The 20,858-nt window shown below is 33.9% G+C and overlaps 2 protein-coding genes across 2 annotated transcripts; one reads left to right on the forward strand and one right to left on the reverse strand.

Moving 5' to 3' along the window:
• Nucleotides 1-900: 900 nt before the first annotated feature.
• Nucleotides 901-13,556, reverse strand: LOC145620345 (external alternative NAD(P)H-ubiquinone oxidoreductase B1, mitochondrial-like). The gene is made up of 10 exons (XM_081675006.1): nucleotides 13,262-13,556; nucleotides 9,292-9,568; nucleotides 6,906-7,112; nucleotides 4,324-4,574; nucleotides 3,761-3,980; nucleotides 3,471-3,575; nucleotides 2,069-2,329; nucleotides 1,857-1,978; nucleotides 1,314-1,433; nucleotides 901-1,228 (listed from the first exon to the last, which is right to left on the reverse strand). Exons 1-10 carry the CDS (start codon nucleotides 13,348-13,350, stop codon nucleotides 1,141-1,143), a joined length of 1,740 nt encoding a protein of 579 aa, XP_081531132.1. The 5' UTR covers nucleotides 13,351-13,556; the 3' UTR covers nucleotides 901-1,140.
• A 4,067-nt stretch (nucleotides 13,557-17,623) lies between these two features.
• Nucleotides 17,624-18,853, forward strand: LOC145619648 (zinc finger BED domain-containing protein RICESLEEPER 2-like). Its single transcript, XM_081674353.1, has one exon. It carries the CDS (start codon nucleotides 17,624-17,626, stop codon nucleotides 18,851-18,853), a length of 1,230 nt encoding a protein of 409 aa, XP_081530479.1.
• Nucleotides 18,854-20,858: the final 2,005 nt, after the last annotated feature.

Raw genomic sequence — 20,858 nt, forward strand, 5'->3', positions numbered from 1 at the left:
TTTATCACCGAAATATGTTTCCGGAGTTTAATCAATATGTTCAAGTCTATACTATATGTTCTTTACGTTTTAAACAATTTTTATTAAGGTATATAAATTAATTATGTTCTTTGGGTATCAATAATACAAATTATGTTCTTTTTACTTAAATAGTAGTACATTTTTAAATTTTGAATTTTGAATTTTTGAAATTTAAAAATGAAATTTGGAATTATATTTGAGCGAAAATAATTGTAAATAGAAATATTTTTGATATTTGAAATGATTTGAATTAATTTTTTTGGTAAAAATCAATTAATAGTTATCTTTTACCTTATTTTAAAAACTATGGCCAGAAATTATTGTGTTCTTTATAATTATGTACTATGTTCCTTTATATATTATGATATTCTTATAATTATGTACTATGTTCTTTTCGCTTTAATACAGGTGTACGAACCACCAATTGGGTAACCCAAGGCTATTTTATGTTATTCTTTTTATTTTTTTTAGATTATTTTTTTTATTGCTTTCGGTTGTATTACGAAATTTGAACTTATGTATCGAATGATCAAATTTATTTAGTTTACATGCAATTTAAAATTTATACACATCGCATGCATAAAGAGCTAATAATCTATTAATGAATTGTGGTTGAATGAGCAATACGAGTAGTGCTTGTCAAAAAAAAATAAAAAATTAAAAAATAAGAGTAGTGTTTCCATCAAGGTCGATTCTCAAGCCTAACAATTGTGTATCCACAAACTTTTAAATAAAACGGATGTTCAGTAAATTACTGAATATCCGTTATAAAGCAACAATAAAAGGCGCAAATGTTACACTAAAACGCACAAAAGTTACTCTGACATATATAAGAGTTATTTATGCTTCATTGATAAATTTGACAAAAGTGATACTAAATTTGACAAAAGTGAACTCAATGTACAGTAAATTACTGAAAATCGGGTGTATACAAAAGTGATTGTTGTGTATCATGATAGGATTTTACTTTACACGAGTAGTATAATTTCATCGTGGTTCTGGGCTATAATTTGGTTTTAAATGCCTGCTGCAAACCCAGTTACCTTGGTTAATGATGAAACATGAGCAGATGAGCTCTTACACTAATCAAGTAACATATGTAAAACCATTCGTGATTTCTTATATACCGCTTGAATCTCTGCCAAAGATAAATCTTCTCGTCCAGTCACTAACCACCAGAGTTCGCGTACGCCAGCTAACTTGCTTGCTGAAATGCCAAAAAATGTAAATATTACATAGATTCAAATGCATACTGTGTGATAAGTAAGCCAAACAAGCAGGATATATATAACCTTGCATACACAGAGTACCAAAGCCACTGAGTGCTATGGCCCATTGAAACCCAATCACCAGGAAGCTCAGCAGCTGCTTGTTCTCCTCCTAATGGCGCGAATTGTCCTAGATGCTTGTACCTTGTAATCATAAATCATCAAAGCTTTAGCTCAATGGGTAAGCCGCTTAAGTCATGCACTCATTGGAGAGGAGGGAAAAACAGAAACAAAAAACAAACAATCAAACAAATTCCTATCAATAATAGGATTATCAACCACAACCCTTGCACAATGAACATTCAGAAGCGTTCTTTGACACAGCTAAGATGTGTGTGTGCAACATAAGTGTTAGACTCAAGATGATCTCAAATCGCTTTACATTTCATGCTATCAGGTTTTCCGTAGGGGGATTTTTACTATTCTGTTAAGATTAAAATATTGCTTCTGCATTTCAGCCTTAGTCCACGATAGGCAATTGTTGCTCTCACTTCAGACACTTCAGAGAAATAAGTGCCAAGGTTATTAAGCAAGAGAATCCAATTCGAGGTAAAACATAGGCCATACCTGAAGGGAAGAAACATATGGTCCCCAGAGCCTCTAAAACGACGAGGGCCTTCTGGATTAGCTTTACATTCCTCAAGACGATTAAAGCACCTTGAAAGATACTCACCTTGTTGAGCAGCAACCTAATAAAACACCACATGTGAGGCAGTCATCATATCGTTCATGTAAACCTACTCAACAAATGACTTCCAAAGCCGACATAAAATATGCACCTGCGCTGTTGCTGGAAGACTCTTCAATTGTGAATCAACGTGTAAAAGGGCTGACCTAAAGCCTTCTATGTCCACTTCCATCTCATTTCCTTCAGCATCTCTTAACAAATCCCTCAGGCTCTGCATATGATTAGTTTTCATATAGAGGTCTACTTGGGGATATCTAACACGGATGTCATCAATCACATCTTGGAATTCCTGTATAGTCAAGGTCCCTGAGTTGTCTTTATCCGCAACAGAAAATATCGACGTAATGTCATCCTAGAAGCACAAGAGCATTATCAGCTACAGCATATGACACATATACCTCTTAGGCTCTTACAGACCTGCTACTTCCGTAGAGGCAATTACTACGCAAATGTTGGAATCAAATGCACCTTGATCACAAAATCATGCAAGTACAATAATAGTTACTCCGTATTAGATAGCTCTTATACAAAAACTAGCATTAAGAAACCTATTTAGTAGATGTGAGTAAAAAATTGCCCAAAAATCACGACAGCTAAAATAAATACGTAGTATATTGCATAAGATAATTCATTTCAATACTTGGTAAATAAGGCAGGAAGTGTCATATTGATCACACTTCTCAGTCTCCTCACCCCTAAAACTTTACAATGCCTGTAAAGCAGTAAACTGAAACAATACAAGCTGTAAATATATGATACATATGACATCAAGAACATAGTAAGTAAAGTATCTTGCTTTAATAAACTGCATAATTATTGCAATTATGCAATCATAAATCTGTATAATTTTCAAACTTAGTGGACAAAACTATTTGATGATTTCTCAGCAAAAATTTGAGCTTTGTAAATCCTTGATTAATATATCTTCATAGAAGCGTCATCCTTTATCCAAACAAGATAATGTGGTCCCTGATAATTAAGATACTACAGAAAAGGAGAAGTACGAGATTTTATAGTCCATTTCGACAATTTATTTGCAATTTCATTCAACTTTGATCGATCGAGCAGTGAAAGTATCAAAGTAATTGTTTAATTTAAATATACACCTGTTGGCTTCATTTAATTGTAGTTATACCATCCATAAAATCACAAATAAAACTTATGATCTTTATACCAGGAGTGAGTAGGGAGGATCAACGAAAGATAGGGACTAGTACAAAGTTCCTTTAATTTTATAAGGAACATGTAACAGTTCTACTCATTTTAATTTAATTGAGAAAATTTTCTTATTTGCTATTGAATTGCTAACTGGCACACGTGTGTAACTCCCAGTCAGGGTTTATACTGTGTGCTATACTGCAATGTCAGCTTATCAGTCCAATAAAACAAGAAATATAGATGATAGAAGCAAGGAATAAAGTCAGCAGGTCACACATAAAAGCTACGCATAAAAATTTGTTAGGTATCCAAAAGATTCAGGGCGTGTCACATACAATGATTTTACGTTGATCAACTGAAGCACAGTCGCCTATGGCAAATACGTCCTTACAACCCTTAACTTGCAACCACTCATCAATTGCAAGAACACGCCTGGTACCCTGCATGGAGATATTTATCAGGTATAACTATATACACAGTATTAAGATAAGGCCAGAGCAAACTACTATTATTTCCCTCTTTCATATATAGATATACAATCTGTAGGATTAAATCAGCCTCTAAAAAAAACAGATAAATAGCATTAGTTAGCTAAAGTTCTCAGGTAAATAAGCATGTTAGAAACCTGGCCAATTTGCTCCATGAAATCCTTCACAACTGGTCTTGTACCAACTCCAGTAGACCATAAGACCATTCCATACGGTAAAGCACATACTTTTCCACTTGACTTGATTTTCATTTTGATAGAGTCACAAGAAACGCTGACAACCCTGCACCCTGTTAAAACCTCAATCCCATCCCTAGAAAATTTTGTCTCAGCAAACGCACTAATCCTTTCATCAAATCTGCAAAAAAGGCAATATGACAGTAACAGATTTTAACCTTAAAGTGGCATATAATTGGCATGGCTTCAACATAAAAGCAGAGAGAACTCATGAATCAACAGAAGATTGTCAATTTCTGTTATGCTAATGTAAAAGATATTAAGTTTGTCGCTTGAATTGGAAATGTTTATACTTGACTGTCAGACAGACTAGCACAGCTGCTCTATGGTCCATATTATGCTGGTTGAATCAAGAATGTCTCCAATTAGACACAACCTAAAGTTAACTAGCATCTTCTGTATGAAGAGGGAAGAGAGAGGTGGGGATATAGAATAAAAAATTAAACAGTTCCAGGTGCACTTACGTGTTCAAGATATGATCGCCTGATTGAATTACTGATATTTTTACAAATTCTTGAACTCCAGGATACAGTTTGATTAAATCCTCATGGATGTAATCGTGCAGTTCTGCAGCAAATTCAACACCAGTAGGACCGCCTCCAACGATTACAAAATGAAGATTCTTCCTCTTCTCTTCTTCACTCAAGTCTGGAAGGACTGCTTGCTCAAAACAATCTATCACAGATTTACGGATTCGTTGAGCATCCTCAACCTCCTGCATGATAAAGATACACTCTGCACGTCCTTAAACCAAGTGGCACACAAGATATTCAGATTTACACTAGATTCTACACTTGACCAGTAAGGAGAAGATGGCCTCCATCTTGCAAACATAACAACTGTACTTGATCAGTATATAGAAGATGGTGTCCACCTTGAAATCGTAATAACAAAGCCATAGTTGCAAAATTATTTGGGGCCAGCTAACGTGAATTAACACAAGGAACCAACCTTGAATAGTTTAACAAGAAAAGTAAAGAGATAAAGTAATTAAGCAAAGAAAAGTGAGAATGTGAAAGTACGCGAGTGAATAATGTAGGAAGCAAGAAACAATATGGTGTCCATCTTGTAAATGCAACATGTTATAAAAATCAAACCAATAACAGCACCACCAAAGCCTTAAAGTCAATTCCATGAGCCAAGACATTTTTTTGGGTGGTTGTCAACAAAGATCTTCTCCTTCCATTCCCTTCAATCAGTATCATACACACTTCTAAATTCAATTCCTTCAATTCATTTTTTAACTTTAACCATATAAGTTATCTTTGTCCTCTCTCGTCTTCTCTAACATCCACAAGATTCTATTAATAAAACCTTAGGGTCATTGCTTCACAAGCTCATACCAATATCATTAGCTCTCCCTTATCTTATCCTTAATCTGCATTTCCATATTGAATATCTAAATAATCAGTTATGTCCCAAAATAATTTCCCGCATATTCATCTCAACATAAGCATCTATGCTACACCCATCTTCCTAATACTATGTATGAACTTTTTTAATTGCCCAACATTCTAACATAAACTCTATATAATCATGTTGGTTATAGTCATTTCATATAACTTTTTAACTTTGAAGTTGTGCTACGATCACACAATACTACAATTACCCAACTTAATCTTTAGTGCAAGAAGATTCTGTCATACAAGTGTCTACAAAACTTAATCTGTGTTTAAACTCGACATTAAAGTACAATCTTCCTAAAAAGAAAAACTATGAGAAATATGAGTTATATCTTCTAATACTTAACGGTCTTGACCTCGGACATTTCCAATTATTCTCTTTATAGTAGTTCATGAAGCTATATTATAAAACTTAACTTGAAATATTATCTTAATCATATTACACAAAGTTGTATTATAAAACCTCCACATTAGATTTGATCCATGCCCCAATTGAAATATCTACAATAAAAATCACTCTTAAGAGAAGATCTCAAGCATAACAAGAAAATATGAACAAATTTCAATAAAAAATATGATCAATTGATTTTTTAAGTATTAGAGTGTTTTCTAATTTTCTTGGTGATGCTTAGGCTAAAAAAGGTAATTAATATCTAGAAATATAATAAAATGTTCATATTAACTCAAAAATTAATATAATAAATTGGATATTCTTATTTTGTTGACAGAAAGTTTATAGAGTGGCAAATTCTTTCCCTTTCTCAAACAACAGAGAAGGTTAACTTAAAATATTTTTAGTATTCATATAGGAATATTTTATCAGCATAGTTTCCCTTGTTGATATGTAGTAACAAGTCAAAAGTCCCTCACAAAATATAACAAGAAAATATTAACGAACATAACAAGAAGATATAAACGAATTTTAAAAAATAAAAATTAATCAAAAATTGATATTTAAGTATTAGTAGGGATTTTTTTTACTCGAGTTACTCAGTCAAAGGTTACTCGAGTTACTCAGTCAGGGCTTACTTGAGTTGTCAGGGTTACTTAAGTTACTTGGTCAGGGATTACTCGAGCAAGTAACCCTTGACCAAATAATCTCTCAAGTAACCCCTGACCGAGTAATCCCCTACGGAGTCCCTTAAGTAACTTCTGCCGAGTAACCACTCTAACCAAAGTAACCCTTGATCGAGTAACCCTGACTGAACCCTCAAGTAACCCTTGACCGAACTCCTCAAGTAACCCCTGACCGAACCCCTTAAATAACCCTTGACCGAACCCCTGAGTAAATCAAGTAACCTTTGACCAAGTAACTCAAGTAACCCCTAACCAAGTAACTTAAGTAACCCCGGCCACACAGTGTGGCCACTGGCAGCCACATATAAAAATATTGTAATGATTAAAAAATCCCTTAGATAGTTTGGCAAAAATGTAAATAAAAAATTTAGCAGGAAATTATATAACAGGATTTTGACAAGTGTCATGTTTTATTAGACTTTAGTATAATGTAATTGATTGAAATGATGCTTACAAAAATTAACTTTGATCCTTAAAATTTTACTTTCACAATCTCATTAATATATATACTTGTTCAGTTACTCATATTAAAACAAGGATAGTAAATGACACGTTTTATTCTTTACCTTTAGAAAGTGGCAATGTTCCATGACACCAGGAGTGTTGAAAGTGTTCACTTGTGCTCCAACTGCTATAACCAAGTAGTCATATTCCAAAGAGAAATCTCGACTTGGAACAGGGCTATTCTCAAAAGTAGATCTGCAATGAATTTTCTTATTTGCTGCATCAATTTTAGTGCATTCTGCCTCACAAAATTTTATTTCTCCGATTCTCTGTGACAATGTGAATATGGGAATTCAATAAATCGTTAAGTAAAACTATAAAAAGATAAAGATATAACTAGGATCCATGATCCTAAAGAATGTGATTCAGATGTACACAAAGAACAACATTAATACATGATTTTCAACTTAGTTATAAAGCTCCAAACTTCACTCCCATCTAAATAATTGTGCAAAGTGATAGATCTATGTTATAAGCTACATTTCTAAACATTCTGGTTGCTCAAATACACAGATTATCAGGGGTTGGTTCGGATGTGTCAAAGACAGTTAGACAGCCAAATTCTGTTTGGCTGTACGGAATAAAAGGATGAATTTTAACATTTTCTGCACTATGCCAACTTCATTATTCAAATTTACCCATCTATTTGTCAAATGATGTGATTTGAAAATTTATGACTGTCAATTGGAAAATGTAATATCTTATGAACTATGCATAATCTTGCTATATTGTGCACATCAGTATTATAATCCTACAATCCTGAAACCGCCCCTAGATATGATGAATCTGATTTCAAGTTAATTAACGAACTACTTCACGAATAGGTTGTACTTCTACCAAATCAAAGGTTCAACAAGCTATTTCACAATAGTAAGCTGGGGATAATTGCAGCACATAAACAGGCCAAAAAACACCACCAGCCAAAAGGCACAAAACTATATTGTGGATATTAACGTAGTCCAATAAGAGGGGCATCTTTACTTTCAAGGCCAATGCTATATGTTAGATCATTTACAATGTTTGTACAAATCCCAACCAGAGGCACCATAAATTTCAAAACCCAAAATTATGACGCTGACATATAGAATTTCTGTTATCAAGGATGGGAAAAGGCAACATGTTATGTTTTAAATCCAATCTTCAGAGTTAATTTTTAACAAAATATATTCACTAGAAGTCAGAAACAGATATCAACTTTTCATAGAGAAATGACAGTAGAATAACTGGGATAAATAGTGTTGACATATAGAATCTCTACATAGTAACGGATAACCTGCAAAAGGAAAGCTCTAGTTGATAAGTATTCTCCTTAAGTATTAGGTTATTAGAGGAGGGGTCAATATGTTGGGGTGATAAGAGAAATGGCCTTAAGTACAAGATTATATGGTATAATATCCCTAAACTATAATTTTACACTCAAACTAGAAAACTGAAAACTGAGAACCTAACTGCTAGACCACTTTTCAAGCCATAGCCACCAGTGCACAACTTTAAATCTTGCTACAATAAATGTGCACAGACCATTTTTGGTTTTCATAATTTGAACTTCTTACCCAATTTTTCATTGTTTTTTTATCCCAACTTATGCGTCTCCAATGTCCAAACAAAAAAGTACACATGGAATGCTATAGCTGGATCTCCATCCATTTTATCAACTCTTACTAAGAAAAAAGACACATGAAGCAAATTGTCCCCTCTAATTCCATCCTCAAGAAGAAAAACCTTTTCATCCCAATAGTTCTAACTTAATCTCCACCTTAATTATTTAATTGTGACCATATATTTATGCATAATTAGTATTATAATCTTGCTTGTTCTTATTGATGACATTGTCAATGACTAGAAAATGGATATCAAAAACAGCTACTGAAATATCACAAAGCTTAGATTATTTGCATGAAATGAGGTTATCCCATGGAATTAAAATTCGGACATTCTTGTATGTAACGGATTTTGGATTTACCTGTGGTATGCTACATGACGGTGATCCACTATGTTAGACCATTTTTTTTAACCTGTTACATCTGTTCTTTTAATTTAAACTGAACAAAAAGTTATACTAACAAATTAGTTATGAGCTTTATAGAACCTGGAAATTAAAGTAATTTCTTGTTCACCAAAGATGTTACCCCTCCCCCCACCCCCAACCATATTATAATTGATTAGGTTACATTATGTTGAAAGAATACATTTTGAACTTAAAAGGTGTATGCAAGGCTTCAACCCATTGATGTGAATTTTTGGGAAAAACGCAACACTGTGTTAGCCGCATTTTGTTCTATTCCTTCATTACAAGTCGTTCCTACGATAATGCAACCATCATCGCGATAGCATCCACTAGTTTTTTTTTTTTTTTTTTCTATGGGTTCTCATCAAAAATTAAATTAAATAGCAATAGCAATCGTCTCAAATGGAGAAAGTAATTTAAGACATGCACTTTAGACTCACCTTCTTTACAATGCTTCGGATGGGCTCTACAATGCTCCTTGCTTCAACTGTTCCACATGTGACACTTGGAAGCAATGGGGTAAATGCAAAATAATTTCGTGGTGAAACAACCTTGACATCATAGATTGAAGGATCTAGATCCTTTACAAAACTAATACCAGCCCAGCCTGTCCCAAGTACCACCAATTTCTTCTTCTTAGGATCCATATGCTTATTTTCAATACTTTGTGGACTATTTCCTGTCTTTTGTTCTGAGTATGCCACGATACCTCCTGTACTGAAATAAGCAAAGCACAGAAAGAGATTTATACAAGGCAAAATTGTTTCTACACATTTCAACAGATTAGTCCTGCACAGTTTAACCTAAATTCTAATCCTGTGTCCCGTGAAGGGACAAAGGTGAATTATAATAATACAAAAGTATGAAACTGTTAACTTTGGCCCAACATAACCATATAGAGTAGCAATTTGCATATTAGGTAACTCTGGCACTTCTGCTGCAGAGCAGAGCAGAGCAAGTAGCTGGGCATAAAGCTAGCAGCAAAGTTGAATAAATTGTACATTCCAACTTATTCTAAAGATCTTAGTCATGAGATTCATTCTTAGGGAGATCAAAAGGAAACATTATAAACAGTGGCAAAAAAAGGGGAAAAAAAAGTGAGAGAAATGAAAGAAAGTAAGAAACACATTTAGACAGAAATGTACCAAATTGTTTACTTAAATTCTTAACAGGTGGTTGTGATCTTATTGTCTAGGTGTTTGAAGGTCCAACCATGATGGGTAGAGATTATCTTCTCTGGACCAATTTTACTTAATATCAATTACTTAGGAATGAGAATGTATTTAGTAAGCAGAACATGCAAATCACAATACATAATCATTTAAAATCTGTATAAAAATATAGCAAAACGTTTTTACTAGCCTTCTATTATACTAAAAACATGTTTACTCCAAGGATGGGTATGTAATAATGGATCATAAATCATTTTTCAAGTCCCTAAATATAAAAGGAAAAATATGTATTTTCTAGGTAATGATCAGCAGATATCACACAAGGCAGTGAGAGTATTTGAATTTATGCAGTTAATCAGAATTTTGTAATAGACTGGACTAATGGGAAGGCGTTGTGTAGGAAATGCATAATTAGCTGTTAGAATTAGCACGAAGAGAAAAGAAGTCAGATTGAGAAATTCAATATAAAGAGGAGATTAATGAGAGAAAGGCATGATAAATAGTACTATGAACGTATCCTTTAGTTTTATAGTGCACTTTGAAAGAGAACAGACTCTTGAAAACAATTATTATCTTTTGTTTTCTGTAATTTTCAGCTTCTAATTCAGATGTCCATCTTCTTACTTTAGTTTTCTGCCTAATTTTGTTACACATTTACAACTAACTACAGAATTGTGCTATATAATTTCCTTGAAACTATCCGCTTTATATGCCCTGACTCCCCTACAATTTGTTCGTCACTTAATTACTTTTGGATTCTCCTGTCTTCTACTTTCTCTCTATCAGTCCTTATTGTGCAATCTGTATCTATTTACCAACTGTCTAAAATTCTGAGCTCCAGGTGGTAACAAACCCATCTCCAGTTTCTTAATTCCATCACACAGTTGGCCTATGACAAATACTATTATTTCACTTACTAGTTAAGTGCTGCTCAAGCTGCATCTCAATAGCTTTCCCGTTTTGCCTACTACAAGCAAATTAAGCAGCAAGAATTTGTGTGCAATGACATTGTTATTTAGATTGATGCTTTGAACCCATGAAAGAAGGCTAGTAAGCTAAGTATTGACTATTGACGTAAATATTCAAGGAGGGACCCTATCAAGTTATCAACCCAGATAATGCATTAAAGGATTTTATGTGAGGATATAATGAACTCATATTGAAACTAAATCTAGTTATAGAAATATTTGTAAAACCCAAGGGATTCCAGTACGCATATAAGACTTTGTAATACTTATGATTCAGCAACCTCTACTATGTGAAGGTAACATACTTGGAACAAGATGCGGTAGGTTCAAGCCTGAAAAGTCTCCTTATTAAAATAACCTTATTAGTATATCTACCTTTGTTTCCATTTGATCTTAACAATTACTATTTGCACAAAACAAAATATAAAAAAATAAAAAAATTGGTGAAGGAATGGGTGGTGTAAGAAAAATAGTGGTTTAAGTGAGAGGATGGGTGGAAAAAAAAGGTGGTAAAAGTAAGAGAGAGTATAAAATAGTAGGTGAGTGTGTGTAAGAAAAAGATCGATAAAGCAAAATAGAGCAGGTCGAAAGGTGAAATATATTGAAGTTAAAGGCATAATGTAGTAACAAGGGTTTTTCAAAAATGGAATAAAGTAAAAGTGTAGAGAACTTTCAGTAATAAATAACTAAGATGAAAGAGAAGTTGGTGTATCAGGTAAAGCTTAACTTCAATGGACTCATGAACTTTGATGCATAGTGACTGAACCAATGAGCACTAAATGAAAATGAAAGTGAGATCAATGTTCCGGTAAATTCACCAGTCACTTTATCAACATATAAATGTAAGTCTGACCTCTATGATGACAAATTGTTTTGAATGGACCTTTGATCAAATTGGAAATCAAACGTGCTATCTTATAAACCAAACACTCACACATATCATAGAGTTTACGCTACATTTATTTTTTGGTGTCCAAAACCAATCACGTATAATCATATAAGCACTCATGTTCTCGTAATACAAGAATGATTGAGTTGGGACATAGGAGCACATTCATATACTCTGCTTTGCACATACAATAGTTATCTTCAATACTACATGGTATTACCAGCTTAGCACACAGATATTAGAATTCCTCCACATATCCACATCATTATTCAAGCACACGGTAAATCTAGTTCTTAGACCTCCACCACATAAGAAACTAGTGAACTTTGAGCTTACAGAAATATAAACAATCAACCCTCAAACTCCCATTTAACTTCAAATAGCCACATCGGTTACTCGACTCTCAAACATGGACACTTGGACAGTATGGACACATATTCAACACTAGGACAGTATGGACACAAAATCAACACCAGCAGCTCATTCGAAGCTGTATTGTTGGGGGTAAGCTATGGTGATTCTCAATGTCCTATTTCAATCTAAAAACTAAGAAATACTTCCCCCATTTCGAAAACATTGTCTGCCATTTTTGTTAATTCCCAACCATCCTATTTCATTTCAATATTGTATTATACTACCCATGTATATATATTATTATCAACCATGAAACTTAGACTTATATCAATGTGAGTCCAAATAGCTACGTAGACAACTGTGGACAGAAGTTAAGGAGTTGTTTAGTACCATTTCCTTTATTGTAAACAATAAGATCATTTGGTAACAAGATCAAGATAGATTTTTATGACAGTTTTCAGAACTTAAAAATTATATCAAAAAAATTAAATCAAAAAGTAAAAATAAAATAAAAATCCCAATACAGTTATACATAATCATAAAAAATCATGTATAAATGGTTCACAGATCTTTATTATTGTAGATGCCGTATAGCTATTATTTAATGATATTATTACTCCCCCGTTAAAAAAAACGCCAACATAATTCACTAATTGATAGAAATTTCTTAATAAAAAAGGTGAGTTAAGTTGCATCATATCGGTTTCAATCAACATATCACATTCTTCATCCCATCAAAAGTCAAACTATAATCCTTTCCATATAAATAAATAAAAATTATAAAATAAAATAAAAAAAATTTAAAAAAAGGACCGTAATCTAATTTAGAGAACCCAAAATCCACATTCTTTTACTAAACAACATTATCATCAAAAATCCCCACAAAATTCAACAAAATGGGTAAATGTCACAAGAACCCAACATTATTAAAAAAAAAAAAAAAAAAAAAAAAAAAAAAAAAAAAAGAGAAAAAAAAAAAACGAACAAGATGAATGGCACAAAAATTGAAGGGATGAAGAAATTATACCTGACAGTAAAGAGAAGTAAGAGACTAGAATAAGTTGGGTAGCCATTGAAAAGCTTTGCAGTTGTTTTGAAGATTGAGAAATTTCTCATGGTTTATAAATTGTTATTCTTTGATGAAATATTTTTGATATTTTGGAAGCTCTTAGATTGAAATTCAATCAGTGCGTGCTATCTAATAGGAAAAATCCTCTGATGTGCTACGCATACAATACAATTGATGTTGCTTCTGACTTCCTGTAATAGTATTATATATCCCACTTGATTGGAGTAGTTTCTTAATTAGTTCGTCAACTTATTTTTTTAACTGCTATTTACAATTCTTTCTTTCTAAGAAGATTGTCAACTTAATTAAATAGGGAGTACTGACAAATGAGTTGTAATAGTCCATGAAAAGTTATTGCTCTTTTTGTACTTTTGATTTGATAAACAAACGCACAAAAACGAACCCCCAAAAAAAAAATAAAATAAAATAAAATAAAAATAAAAAATAAAAAAAAATTAATACTATCCAGTTGTTGTATTTATACTGATCTGAACACCATACCGGCACCTATATAAATTAGGTTATCGGGGTTAGATCTTTGCAACTAGATCATGTCCAATACCGGCCTATTACCCATATCGGCATCTATAGTCACCCATGTGAGTCACCCATGTGGAGACCTGCTTCCAGACATGTGGACACTCACCGCTTAACAAAACACCTACGTGGTGCCAAGAAATTTCTATAAATACCCTAACATATCTTACTTCTAAGGTCTAAGAGCACCAGCATTCAAGAGGAAGTAACAATTAGGGCTGTGTAAGAAGTGGGTCGGACCGGAATTTTGGACCGACCGACCTAGACCGGTCCGGAACAAACCAGACCAAATATAATCGGTCCGGTCTTCGGTTTCGGAAAATTATATTTCCGGGTTTCGGTCCGGTCTGGTCAAAACCCGGAAAAAGCCCAGACCGGACCGAAACCCATTTTACAAATTACGATGGGCTGCGTTAATTGCTAACAGAAACCCTTTGATCTAAAACGTTCTAGACTAATTCTAGGGAAATTAAACGTCAAAACATAACTGTTGAAAAAACCCTAAAACCTACAAACGTTAACCGCAATACTGATGAAAAACGCAACTTGTAAGTTTGCAGACCCATCATCACATCTTCCTAAATTTCTTTTATGATTTCTTCTCTGATTTGCTTCTCAATATTATTATCAATTATCATCAATTTAGGCCAAGTGGAGTAGTATTGTTTCCTGATTTGCACCGACAAAGGTAAAAATCTTGAGTATTTTAAATTTATTGTATGCTTTCATAGTTTCATGTAGTGGAATTTCTTCTTGAAATTTGAGATTTGTGTTTATTCTGCATGAAATAATTGTAATATGCACTTGAGTACTTGATAACTTGAGTCTTTTATTTGACAGTTGCCTCTTGCATGTATAGTGTATAGTTGTATACAATTGTTTAATTGTTTAACATGATTACAAAACTACTATATTATATTTATATACTAATCTTGCATGAGGTCACGAGTTGCATCTTTAATAACAATATATCATACTAAAAACATAGATTATATATGCATTGCAATTAAAAACTACTATATTATATTCTTCAAAAGTTAAAGATGGATTATATCACTAAAACAACCTACAAAGTAATATGAGGGTTATTAAGGAAGTTCTTCTTATGCCGATGATGTCTTTTTATGCCGATGATGTCTTTTTATTTGCTAGGGCTTCGGTGGATAATGTGAGGGTTATTAAGGAAGTTCTTCTTGATTTTGGGAATAAATCGGATTTATTTATTAGTCCTAATAAATCTAAGGTTATTTTTCCTCCCAAAATGTGTTTGTCCCTTAAAAGGGCTATTCTTGATGCTTCCAACATCAAGGGTGCTCCTTCGTTTGGGAAATATCTTGGAGTAAGCATTAGCCCTAATAGACTTAGAAAATCGGATTATATTGATCTTCTTAACAAGACTAAGAATAGAATAAAAGGGTGGCAAGCTAAACTTCTTAATATGGCCGGAAGATGTACTTTAATTAAATCCGTTCTAAATTCCCATCTTCTTTATGTCATGCAAACTACTTTGCTTCCTAGTGCCATTACTAAGGACTTAGAGAAGAGTTGTAGGAGGTTCCTTTGGAATAAAGTGGATAAAACTCATTACCTTCCTAGGACTAGTTGGGAAAAGGTTTGTCTTCCTTCCGGGTTAGGGGGTCTTGGTATGCGTAATCTTAGGAATTGAAATCTTGCTTTTATGGCTAAACTTGGTTGGACAATCATTCATGAACCGGATAAGCTTTGGGTAAGAATTCTTCGTGCTAGGTATTTTAAATGCTCCACTTTCCTTAATAGCATCCCTAATTCGAGGGACTCCCCTCTTTGGAAGGATATTCTCAAAGGGAAGGAGCTTCTACTGAAGGGTATTTCCTATAGAATAGGGAATGGGAAGGATATATGTCTTTGGTTCCATCATTGGGTGGGGGATAAACCCATTTATTTAGTCATTGACAAACCTATTCCTAACTCTATGGCTCATTGGGGGGTTAATCATATCATTGACAATGGAATGTGGAATACTAACAAAATCAAGCATATCATTCCGGACTACCTTTGTAAACTTATTGAAAGCATTCCCCTTCCTAGAGTTGCCTCGGTGGAGGATACTTTGTGTTGGGGGGTAGAGACAAGTGGACAATTTAGTATCCGGAGTGCTTACAAGCTTGCTTCTAATTTTGTTACTCACCCTACTTTCCCCTCTATTAATTGGAAGAAATTATGGCATATACATATCCCTTTTAAGTACAAAATGCTTGTTTGGAAAATTTGTCATCACATTCTTCCCACGGCTACTATTTTGGCTTTGAGAATTGATAACTTTGATCCCATTTGTACTAGATGTAATCTTAGTGATGAATGTCATATGCATTTGTTTAGGGATTGTGTTAATACTAGAACTTTGTGGTCTAGGATTTTTGGCCTAAATAAAATGGATAAAGACTTCAATTATCATGATTTTTTCAATCTTAATTGGGAAGGTTGGGTTAACTATAATCTAGGGATGAGTACTATTGGAAGGTGACCTTTTCGATAGCCTTGTGGCACATTTGGAAGGCAAGGAATTACACAGTTTTTCAACGTGCTGTGTATCACCCCATTTCCTTATTTAATAAATATAAGTTGGACTTGGATGTTACTCTCAAAATTTTTCAGGGCAATGCTAGACTTCCAGTGAATCTGATTCGGGAATCAAGGTGGCAGAACCTTTGGGAAACTGTATCAAGATCAATTGCGATGGGGCGTGGCAAGGAAAGGACAAGGCTGGTGCGGGAGTAGTGGCTAGGATCTCTGATGGCACTTGGTTCTTTGGCAAGGCGTGGAGCTTTGCGGCTAACAGACCTGCACAAGCTGAACTTATGGCCATACATGGGGGTATGCAGATGGCGGTGGATGCTCAACTCAAGGATGTTATCAATGAAACGGATGCTCTGTCCCTCAAACGCACAATATAGGAAGTGGCCAAGCATGGAACTCATGAATTAGCAGTGATACTTATTGATATGCAAGCTCTCCTCAGCAAGGGTTGTTCTTTTAACTTCAATTATGTGCCAAGGGAAGCGAATCAGGTGGCTCATATCCTTGCTAAACTAGCTGTACATCAGGGAGGGGGTGCGAAATTCTTTGATGAAGTTCCTGCTTGTGCTCAGAATACTTATGCAGAGGATATCACTAGGAGCATTTAACAGACTTGGCATTAATGCTCAGTTGCTGCAGAGTCCTGTTGGTTATTGTCATGAACTTTTGTCTGATTTTGATGTGCTGTTTGGATGCAGGAAAGATTTGTAATTGTGGAGTTTGGTTATTTGCTAGTAGTAGTCATCCTAGGCTTATGGAGCAGCACTTTATTTTGTTGGTTAAACTTATGTTTGTGAACCTTGATTATATCTAATGAATGAATTGTCTTTTTATGTTAAAAAAAAAACCTACAAAGTAATATAATATATTCTCCAAAAGTTAGATAGATTATAGCACTAAAACAACCTACAATATTATATTCTCTAAAAGTTAGATATATTATATAGCATTAAAAAACTACTATATTATATACATGCTAGTATGCTACTAGCCCACTAGATATATCAGTAATATTACTATACAAGCTAAGCTTATAGCACTACTATCAAGCTCATAATTTACATCCAACGAATATGTCAATAGTTAATTGCATTTAATAAATAATATATTTTATGCATAAGAAATGCTTTATAATTTACATTTCCTTGTAAATGTAAAGCTCCAAATCAACAAATAAGAGGCCATTCTCTGAGTTTGAAGATTCAGAGGCAAATGATGCAACTTTTAATGAGGATGATGTTTTCTGATAATGTTGATAAAGAGGAGCAAAATGTGACAACACTACTACCACCTAGGAAAAAGTTGGAGGGAAGAAATTATGTTCCAAAAGCAAAAGGAAGAAGAGCAGAATATTGGGTGCATTTTTGGGAGTACAAGGAAAATGGTAAGCTTAGAGCTGAGTGTATGTATTGTGAGAATAAAACATTTGCTTGTGATGTTAATATCTATGGGTCAAAAAACGTGAAAAATCATTGGCAGAGTTGTCCAGCTAATCCTAAAAATAAAACTAGAGGAAAACAAACTGAGATAGCTTTTGACCATGATGTTGAGGTTGGACAAGATAAAATGAGAGCTTGGGCTTTAAATATTGATGATGCTAGAGATGCTCTTGCTTACATGATTATTGTGGATGAACTACCTTTTCGTCATGTAGAAAAACCTGGTTTTAGGCATTTTATGTCTGTAGTTTGTCCTAGGTTTCATATACCATCACGCACTACTATTGCACGTGATTGTTTACAACTTCATGCAAAAGAAAGGACACAATTAAAGGAACTACTAAGAATGAAATGTCAACGGATTTCTGTCACTACTGATACATGGACAAGTATCCAAAGAATCAATTACATGTGTCTTACGAGTCATTTCATTGATACTGAGTGGAAGTTGCATAAAATGATCTTGAACTTTTGTCCTATTTATAACCACAAGGGTAAAGCTATTGCTAAGGGGGTGGAAGAATGTTTGACTTCTTGGGGTGTGGATGAAAAATTATTCACTATTACTGTAGATAATGCAAGTTCTAATGATGTTGCATGTTCTGAATTAAGAAAAATGATGCAAATTAAATTGTCTTGTATTGGTAATGGTGATTATATGCATATGAGATGTGTTTCACACATTATTAACCTTATAGTGTGGGATGGGTTGAAGAAGAATAAAAAATCCATCAATAAGGTTAGATATGTTGTGAGGTTTGTTAAGAGTTCTCCATCTAGATTGAAACTTTTTAAAGACATAGCTGCAACGTATGCTCCAAACCATTCTTCATTGTCTTTAGATGTTCCAACTAGATGGAACTCCACTTTTGATATGCTAGAAAAAGCATTGAAGTTTCGAGATATTTTTTGGAGGATGGATATTCCAACTAATCCTCAATTAGATCAAGATACGATTAGTGAAACCCATGATGGATATGATGATAATCAGAGTGGTGGTATTGGAGCTAGAAGATGATTTGAGAAATTCTGGAGCTCCCCTTGAGAGTGATTGGAAGGTGGTTGAAGGGTTAGTAGTTTTCCTAAGAGAGTTTAAGGTTTTGACTGATGTTGTCTCTGGTTCATTTTATGTAACAAGTAATAATACTTTTTTTCACATTGCTCGTGCTCTTGATCAATTGAAAAGGTTGATGAATAGTGATGATGGAGATTTTAGACTTATGGCCATTACAATGCAGCAAAAGTTTGACAAATATTGGGGAGATATTGAAAAGATGAATGTGTTGATCTATATGGGTACCATACTTGATCCCAAGGTGAAATTTGTAGGCTTGAAACTTGCTTTTGCTCGTATGTATCCATCACCTAAAGATGAAGAGTTAAGTCAAATTGTGTATCGTAGAGCTACTTCATTGTTTGATGACTATAGAAAGATGTATACTCCTTTCACACTGCACAGTGATGACTCATTCACTACTAGCACTAGATGTACTTCTTCACAACCTACTATTTTTGACTTAAAGTAAGATATTGAAAATCAAGTGAGGAGTTTAGCGACAGATGGAAGATATTCAAGTTCGAAATTGGATAGATACTTGAATGATCAAATAGGTGAACATGAGTTAGAGATGGACATACTAACTTGGTGGAAGATGAATGCTCATAGATATCCTATATTGGCACACTTAGCTCGTGATGTACTAGCAATGCCAATATCCACAGTTGCATCCGAGTCGGCATTTAGTGCCGGGGGTAGTCATCTTGATTCATTTAGAAGCTCCTTAACTCCTAAGGTAAGGTGTACATCTTTTTTATTTTTCTTTCTTATCTTTTTTGTTTATATTAAATTAGTAATTAATAATTTTATTGATTTTTGTGAAAATAATTGTATTTCACTTAAAAGATGGTGCAAGCTCTTATATGTTCACAAGATTGGCTTCGTCCAAGGAAAGATAAAGAAAGAGGAGTTGAGGAAAAATTAGAAGAAATTGAGCAACTTGAGAAAGGTATTTTCTAATACATCATTACAATTTTTTTTTCTTTTATAGTAGCTAATTTGATATATTTTTTTGTATAGATTTGGAGATCTCTACTTTAAATGATGGTGAATCTGATGTAGTTTTTGTTTGATAATTAAAAAAGGTAATACAACTATATTATTACTAATACTTCAATACATATATTATCTCTTTGGAATTTTTTAATTTATATGTGTTTTCGTTTTCTTTTGCAGATTGATACTGATGATATGATGATGTTCAAGATTCTTGGAGGAGTTGGAGCAATTTCATAATTTCATTTTTATTGTCCTTATTGATGTTTTGGCTTTAATACCAATTGTAGTATATTTAACGTATACTTTTGGAATTGTGGATTTGTGATTTGACTTTTGAGTTATAAATGGGTACTATATGACTTAATGACTTGATTAATAATAATAAATATATGTGTAAATAGGCATTAGGTAAGCAGTAATGATTAATATGTTTATAATGTACAATACTCAAAGAGTTAAAGGCTTAAAGGCCATAATAATAAGGTCCACATTAGAAAACTATTCAGGATCATCGATTATCGGTCCGGTCCGGGGTTTAACCCGGACCAATCGGTCCAGTCCGGTCTTGGACCAAATTTGACTGGTCCGGTCTTCGGTCCCAGCTTTCCTAAAATTCGGTCTTCGGTCTGGTCCGGGTTGGTCCGGTCCAGTTTTGGACCGATGCACAGCCCTAGTAACAATCCTTTCCCAATTTCTCTCTCCTTTCCTCCACTTGACTATCACACTCTCTTTCTTCCACATAACTTCTCACTATCTCCATCCTTTTACTTATCCTCTTTCTTAATATTTCCAACATCAATGAGTATCCTTTCCCATTTACTCTATCCTATTTACATATACCCCAGTAACCCCACCATATATTATCTCTCCTATTTACAGACTTAGGGCATGTTCTCTTCCGTTGAAATTCAGTTCAGTTCAGTTCAGGTCAGCTCAGTTCAGCTCTTATGTCTAATGATATTGCTAA

The sequence above is a fragment of the Chenopodium album genome, chromosome 27 (assembly GCF_948465745.1).
Source record: "Chenopodium album chromosome 27, dcCheAlbu1.1, whole genome shotgun sequence".
Lineage (NCBI taxonomy): Eukaryota > Viridiplantae > Streptophyta > Magnoliopsida > Caryophyllales > Amaranthaceae > Chenopodium > Chenopodium album.

Excerpts from the sequence above, each read along its gene's own strand:
- LOC145620345 (XM_081675006.1), bottom strand. The coding sequence starts at position 13,350 with ATGAGAAATTTCTCAATCTTCAAAACAACTGCAAAGCTTTTCAATGGC. Across the intron at positions 3,981-4,323 it reads GGCGATCATATCTTGAACAC|ATTTGATGAAAGGATTAGTG; the intron begins GTAAGTGCACCT and ends CCTTTTTTGCAG. Across the intron at positions 1,434-1,856 it reads CATATGTTTCTTCCCTTCAG|GTACAAGCATCTAGGACAAT; the intron begins GTATGGCCTATG and ends TATGATTACAAG.
- LOC145619648 (XM_081674353.1), top strand. The coding sequence starts at position 17,624 with ATGAGGATGATGTTTTCTGATAATGTTGATAAAGAGGAGCAAAATGTG.